General features: G+C 35.8%; 1 protein-coding gene across 1 annotated transcript; it reads right to left on the minus strand.

The window, feature by feature from the left end:
• Positions 1–273: 273 nt before the first annotated feature.
• On the minus strand, positions 274–1,962 carry LOC119069254. Its single transcript, XM_037173308.1, has one exon. It carries the CDS (start codon positions 1,785–1,787, stop codon positions 921–923), a length of 867 nt encoding a protein of 288 aa, XP_037029203.1. The 5' UTR covers positions 1,788–1,962; the 3' UTR covers positions 274–920.
• Between the last annotated feature and the right edge of the window lie 6,189 nt (positions 1,963–8,151).

Here is an 8,151-nt window from a genome sequence, read left to right on the forward strand (position 1 = left end):
ATGTAATTTGATTCGTTAATAAATAAAATCGAACAGTGAGATCCAGTCCAGCTAAACAAAGCGTTTATCAAATATTATCTTTTAATGAATGTGTCGAATATCACAATTGGATTCCGAATATCTTATACTGTTGTTGATCGGCTGTTGACAAAAGGCTGATGAAAAAGAAAATGAAAATACAAAAGACGAATTTTTTTTTTGATTTATTTTATTTAAAAATTTCATTTTATTATAAAAAAAAAGAATTTCACTAGAAAAATACAGTTTTTGTTTTGTGTGTAGAATATGGTGTGATAAAATTAAAGTATAGTGAAGGTGAAATCAAAATCTATGGCAAGTTATGGCGACTAAATGACAAAAATTTTATTGATTGATCGGGGGAAAAAAATATAAAGAAGAAAAGCGGTGAAAACAAGTTCAAGATTGAAGTGAAAGTAATAAAAGAAGAAAAGAATCGAGAAAAAAATGCGTTAAGTGTTGTAACTATTGATATGCAAAATGAACTGAAAAAAAGAGGACAGATTATTGGTGTGAAAAGATAAAAAATGAAAATAATAAAAAAATAATTAGAAAATTTGTTTGGTTATTTACACAGAGAGTGTTTTCAGATAACATTTAAGATTATCTTCTCTTTTTTCTATAATAGAGACAAAAACAACGCTACTTGTATAGCTTACTAAGTCTATAACATCGTTATGTTCTTCTTCTTTTTTTCTTCGTTTGTTTGCTGATAATAAGTTAAGAAAATAAATTAAAATTATAAATAATTTATATAAATTAAATAATTCGTTTTACGTTTCAAAGTAAACAACAAAAATAATTCATTGAACACGACTCCGAGTATTTGTGGTACTTAGAGTGATGAAAATGCACTTACTCTTATTTTACTGAGGAAAAATCAAGTTTCTTAAGTCTATGTCTTATGGTTTTTGAGCATTAAAGGCCAAGTCTTGAGCATCGACTGATCGTCCCCATCCGCCGTGGCCAGAACTGCCGTAACCGCCGGCACCGCCACCAATATCAGCGCTGAATCCCGATCCACCTGATCCGTACGCTTCACCGTGACTGGACGAATGACTGGACGAGTGATGTGGATGAGCTACCACTTCGTACGTGACATGTTTCTCATTTTTCAGCAAATTCTTCAATCCAATGACCGCCGACAAAACGAGCGCAATTTTACCGATCAACAATGCTTTGCCAGCAATCAATGCAATGGCACCCAACACCAATGGCAACAGAGCGGCTGCCTTCAGACCCAATGCCAACAACAATGGACCGAGAATTTTGGCGGCCTTCTTTTTCTTGCCTCGGGATTCGGACACGGCTGATTGATCGTCACCGAAAATGTTTTCGGATACATCTTCCAATGCGCGGCCAGTTGATGATACAGCTGATACGATATCGGATCCTTTCAGATCGACTTTGATGGTGTGCGTTTGGAGGAAGTTTTGAAGTCGGCTCATTACCAGCGATTCCATTGAATCGTCACCAGATAATGCACGTGGGGCACCTTCACTGTCAGCACCAGATGTTTTAACAACGGTTACACCTTCAGTCAACGCAAATGTATCCTTTTGTCCAATCATTTTGTCAACGAACGAAAACAGTTTGTATTTCACACATGACACTGAATCTTTTCGCAAACAATCGCTGTATATACTATCCATAAGATCATTTTCCGAGCCAACCGAATTCCTTGAATGTCCTCTGGTCTCTTCCGTTGGTAATGCCGCTACGACAGCCACAACACAAAATATCCCGTATAAAGTTTTAATAAAAGCCATGCCGGAGCTTTTATGCAACGTAATATATCGAACACTTAAGAAAAATTTCGCTTTCCGTTTATCGGATTTAAAGAATGTTTGTTTGTTGTTTTTAGATTTTTTTTGGTACTTTAACTTTTGACCAAATCTGTACTGATGCCGAATGGACTTAAGGATGATGTGATATCTTTTGCAGAATGTACATCCAATTTATATGGTACCTGTTTGTCTGTACCCCACTTCAACCTTTCTTCTAGTCTCTTACCGTATTACAATTCTTCTTTCTGATCGCATTGGTATTGTGTATCATTTATGTATATATAAATATATATCTCTCACTATATATATGCAAGAAGCAAAACATTGGTACATCTTGTCGACATCAGAGAAATGTTTGATTCGATTGAAAATAATAACATCGTCAAGCAAAAGTCGTATCTACTTACAGATAATACATAACATTCCGTTAATCTATATACACGCACATAATATAATATACATACATATACACACACCATGCGCTCACTTTACCATCGAGAGATTTTAATACAAATTTTCATTACACGATCAAAAGTACTTTCATAAAATATTTTATATTGTTCTATTACCCGTCCGCATTGGGCATTGGGTGAAATGGAAACAAAATTACAGAAAAAAACACAATGTCCAGTTTTTTGTTTTTTTTTTGCAATTATGTTTTTATCAGAATTTTCAACAATTTGTTTCGTCTTTAACTCTTAAGAAATCATAACATGGCACCGTTTTAAAGAGAAAGCATTTTAATAAACTTTGTACATTTCAGTCGAATTCAGTCAATTGTTCCATTCGAATGTTCCATCATTTTTCAGTTAATACGTGCACACGGCGCACTGATCTTACACTTATTTTTTTCATCTTTTCCTTAAATTGTTTTTTTTATATCATCCAAATTGCAAGCGGATGTGAATATTTCGTTGAAAAACTTTGGAACAATGAATAAAATTAGTAAAACTAAAAATTCTTTTAAAAAAATTATTTTTTTAAAATTAATTTTTTTTAATTCATTCCGTCCGTCGCATGTATACAATTCATCATTTATTAAAAAGAAAATTTGCAAAGGTTCAATTTTCCCTATTTAAATATTAAACGGAACAAAGAACCGAAAAAAATGCGTTTGTGAAAATGTAACACACGTGTTTGGATTCGTGTATCAATTCAAATAGTATTTCGATTTTAAATTGTTATGTACCGCCAGCAATCACAACACATTTCTATACAGAAAATGATGAAAGCTTTCAATGTGAATGTTTTGAACGAATTAATTTTGTGAAAATGAATTGATAATTATGATAATCATACGTTTGCCAGCAGCCAACCAGCATAAACTGCATTTAATTTTTTTTATAATTCATGTTTTATTTTATCATCTGCATCGTGTCGCTATTGCACGACATTACTAAAACGCTAAATTCTGCCTAAAATTTAAAAAAAAAGTTCTACTTTTTCTCCAGAGTGATTATGAATGATACAATAAACTGTGACACAATAAATTTAAAAAAAAACCTAATGAAACAACTTAACATATTGCATCTTTAAACTTCAACAGCCAAAACACATAATTATCTTACACAACTCAATGATCTTCGTTTATCTGTTACATCAACCATTATAAAAATATTCTTTCGATTTTTCGATCGGAAGAAGGCAAAAACATTGAATTTCGTTTGTATATCCAACTCGATATGAACATTAAGTTTTTGTGTTATTTTTCATTAGATGAATGAATATATTGTCTCGCCGTATAAACATACCACACGTTTTACCATTGAACTTGGACATGAATTATTTTTTTTGTCGGTTTTGTTTTGTTGGTTTTTTTTTGTTACTTCTCTTCATTATTGGAGCTTTTTAACGATCAGTTTTTTATGAACTTGAAATAGTTTTACAAGTTACGATCAATGAAGAAAAAAAAAACAGAAGAAAGAAAAGAAATTATTTCAATAAAAAAAGAATCAAGTGATGGAAATTTAAACTACAAACCCGTTCGGCTTGTCGAATTAGTGATTCGAGTATAATAAATTGTGTTTCGAAATTGTTTATTTATTAATCGGACTATAAAAAAGACATTGTCACCTGTTAGAAAAGGTGTACGCACACCGATAGAAATATGGACATTGATATTAATCTTTTAGGGATTTTTACAGTACTCGACCGAATATTTTTTAGAAAATAAAATTCAGGGATTACTTGCACTTATCCCCAAAGCAGTAATCTCTATCGGAATTAAATTTTAAACTTTTGTGTCCTACTTTTGGAAGAGTTGAAAACAGGACTGAAATCTGCTTTAAATGGGAAGGACATATTTAATTGTGAAATAAAAGAAAAACAATAGATCATTGTCAATGTCGTTTGAGATGTCAAATGAGCTGTCATTTTCACAAAGCTAACCAAAATGTTACAAAAATTTATATGGAGCTGTCATTGTTTGAGGTTATCTTTGTGAAATTGACAACTCATTTGACACTATTTTGAGAGAAGAACAGTTATTTGACACTGATCTATTCAGACCGGTCCCAATTTAATTTCAGAAAAAATTTACAAAATTCAGAAATCTCGTACATTTTTCAAAAGTGAGATCATTGTTATCTGACATGAGAAGTGTCTTTTTTCTGACTCAGTGACTCGGAATGAAAAATATTTTTACTAAATAGAAACTACAGTTTTCTTACTTCCTTGGCGATATTCGAGCACTGGACCTCCAACACTCCAGTTGACGATCTTGTCACTTCTGCTATCACAGCCTAGCTCAGCTAAGAAGAAATTAATTCCTTTTGAGATTAAAATACGTGCAAATTATAAGATGGGAAGATCGCCGATTCGAACCTAGTTTTTCCTTCGTTTTTTGTATACTGACTATTAAGCCGAGTTTCCTAATTTTTTTTTTAAATTTCCAAATCTAAATTTTTGTTTGTTTGAACAAATGTTATTTGTCAAATGATGATATACAAACTTAATACTCTGCAGTACGAAGCAGTAGACAATGTTCTATTATCACAAACGCGCGGTGTTCAGAATAATTCAAAAATTACACTTCAGTTCTATGTTATTGTCTCGTTTTCGCTTATGTGATAAAATAGACTACTAATAGATTCGGCAAGCCTCGACTTGTTCGTGACAAGTGTGTAATAAGTAATATATATTATTCACTTCTATCGTAATCCATTTTGTAGCAAAAACATAAGGTAAAAGCAAAATAAAATGATCGAGTCTGGTTTTTGACAATTGAATTTCAATTGTCAAAAACCAGAGTCGATCATTTTATTTTGCTTTCATTTTATAAAAACTGATAGAAGGACGATATCGAAAGAAAAAACACACGAGCTATTTATTAGGCATGGGCGATAATGAAAATGATTATCGATAATTATCAATTATCGATAATCGATAATTATCGACTTTTTTTATCGAAAATTATCAAAAAAAATATCGATAATCGAGAAATCATTTATTTAACAAAATATAAATAAAGCTGCTGCCCTCATATTGAAGGTTGCTTTGTTACACAGCGTATTGATCTATCACAGGACATTCTTAATGCTAACATTGCGTCGTCTTATTTGGTTACAGATTAATTTTCTTTTTCTCTTTAAATTCGTCAATTGTAAATATGATTATTAATAATGGAAATGGTTTTGATTAGAATCGCTTCAGAAATGTCTTTCAGTATATCACAGTTAAGCTTGAGTTCATTAAAGAAATTTATCACACTTTTTCCTATGCATCCTCTGCTTCCGAACCAAAGCCCTCTTACAGACCAGTTCCTTTCACCATATGAGTCACGGTATCGCTCTGCGTAGAATGGAATACATTTTTCGTAGATTTCCCGTTTTTCCTTGGCGATTGATTCATCCTGGTTGCGGTCGTTTGTTTCGTATCGTATCGTAGGATCTATGATGTAAGCGTTGTTTGATTTGGAATCAAAAGCGATGATGTCGCTGAAGCGGGACTTTCCTTCAGTATCAATGGCATAAACTTCACAGAAACAAATGAATCCTATTTCTCGCAACAATTCGGCAATTATGTGCTTCACACTATGGTGCCTTGACGTGACTAGCAGGCTACTCGATGGACAACTTCCAGTTACATGTGCAATTGTTTCATTCTCTCTTTCGCATTTACGACAGAGGCTGGAAGAGTTTGAGACGCCTGGTACGCCATTTAAGTTCGCATAGTTGATGCTTAATTTGATGGCCGCTACCCATTCGGATGATGAGAGTGAATTCTTGTTGTATACGAAATCGTTACTTGCTGTATGCTGACCGAAATGTATCACACCTGATCCCTGGTATGAAAGGTTGCACCAACGCTGGTACGCTTCATTTCTCAGCGCTGCTCGGAGTACTTTCGTTGTATCACCTTCAGCGTTCAGAGCACGAACACACGCAGACATTTCTTCGTCACAATTAGCAATGCTTTGGAACAGACCATCCTCAACTTTCGAAAGTTTATTTGCTATGGCGAAGTGTTGCAGATGTACTTCCCATTCAGCCCGTAATAGTCCGAGACCTCTCAATTTTCTTGGAGCGTAGAACAGATTGTCGTTAGAACGTTGAGGAATTCCGATGATTTCCTTCACTGAACGGCGGATCATGACGTCTAGGCCTTTAGTGAAGTATCCTGGGACTTTATTGATGGGCGCCGACTGAAGTGGATATATGAGCGTCGGGAAAACGTATTGGTTTATCACATTAAGTTTTTGATCTGGTTTCAGCAGTGGCGATACCGACAGTTTTTCCAGATTCTTATACAGTTCTTCAATTGTGGTGGTATCAAAGATGAGCTCCGAGTTAAATGAACAGCCCAAGTATTTTATCCGTTCGTCAGCTTTGATACTTCGAATCACGCTTCCATCGGATAACTTCATTTCCTCCACGACCATTACACCGCCCTTTATGATTATAGCCTGACTTTTTGCCGGGTTCACACTCAGCCCAATTTTTGCAAACAACATTTGAACGAGATCAATAGACCGAATGGCTGACTCTGTAGATTCTGAGGTTATCGCCTGATCGTCTGCAAAGCCGGACAGGCACAATGAATCGTATTCGTCGGACAATTTGTAACCATTGTTTTCAGCGAATTGTGGGTCGCATATTTCCTGGTAAATGAAGTCAATTGCAATGTTGAACAGCATCGGAGACAAGGGTGCGCCTTGGGGAACGCCACATTTAATCGTGATCGGCTTTGTAGATTCCTTACCGATTGCAATTTCGACGCTATTGTCCGTGAGTAGGTTCATAATCAGGTTGCGAAGATTTAGCGAAACTCCTTGTGCCATTAACGCCTTCAAGATATGGGAGTGGCCGATCCGGTCAAAGGCTTTGGAGACGTCAAGAAACACCACCACACAGTTCTTTTTGTTTTTCTTTGCATGTAGTAAACAAGCGTTGATCAGTTTTGCGTTCACATGACAGCCTGGAATACCGATGACGAATCCTCGTTGGTTACAATTGATGCTAGTTTGAGATCGGAGGGCAGAGTCAAGTGCTCTTTCAATTATTCGTCTGAGAATTGAGTAGATTGAGATCGGCCGCCAATTGGTTACCAAGTTCACGTCACCATCTTTGTCTGACAGAATCACTCGTCCACTCCGGAATCCAAGCGGAACGTATGAAGTCTTGAGCATCACATTGCCAATCGATGAGATTGTCTTTGACACGTTCAATTGGCGTAGCGTTTTTATTAGAATTCTGTCTGGGCCGGCTGAGGTATCTAGTTTTGTTCGCTTTAGTTGAATTCTTATGTCTTCTTCACAGAGGAAGATGTTATCTTTGGCTTCACTTGGTGAATAATGTTCCAGTATTCGATCGTTGGTTGTTTCGAAGATTTTCTTGAAATGGTTCTCGATCAGGTCGAGTTTGATTTTGCATTGCCTCACGGTACCTGAAGTCATCACTGCTCGAACTGCTTTCTTTCGCTGGTTATAGTACCAGTACTGAGCAAGGTCATATTGGTACTTGTCTCTTCGTCTTTGTCTCACTTTAGCGTCTGTTCGTTGCGGATTCGATGATCTTGACTGTTGTGCAGACAACACTTTCCGATTCTTTTTTTGTTGGCGCAGCCTGTAGAACTTCACTGATGGATGCTGTGGCCCTGGCAGCCGTTGATTGGCTTTGAGCAGGAACTTTTGGAATTTTGCGACATCTCGTTCGAATGATTCAATGTCTACTTCTTCAGCAGTCTCATGGTTTCCGAATACTTTCTGCCATGTGTTACATTCTGAATCAAGCGCTGCCTTGTTGGATTGGACATCGGTCGATGTTGGTCCATCATTGCTAGCTCCAAGTTCCTCAGTTGTGGGTGCAGAAACTATGGATTTTTCGCATCGAGAACGTATCTGTTTGGC

This window comes from Bradysia coprophila, assembly GCF_014529535.1.
Source record: "Bradysia coprophila strain Holo2 chromosome X unlocalized genomic scaffold, BU_Bcop_v1 contig_26, whole genome shotgun sequence".
Lineage (NCBI taxonomy): Eukaryota > Metazoa > Arthropoda > Insecta > Diptera > Sciaridae > Bradysia > Bradysia coprophila.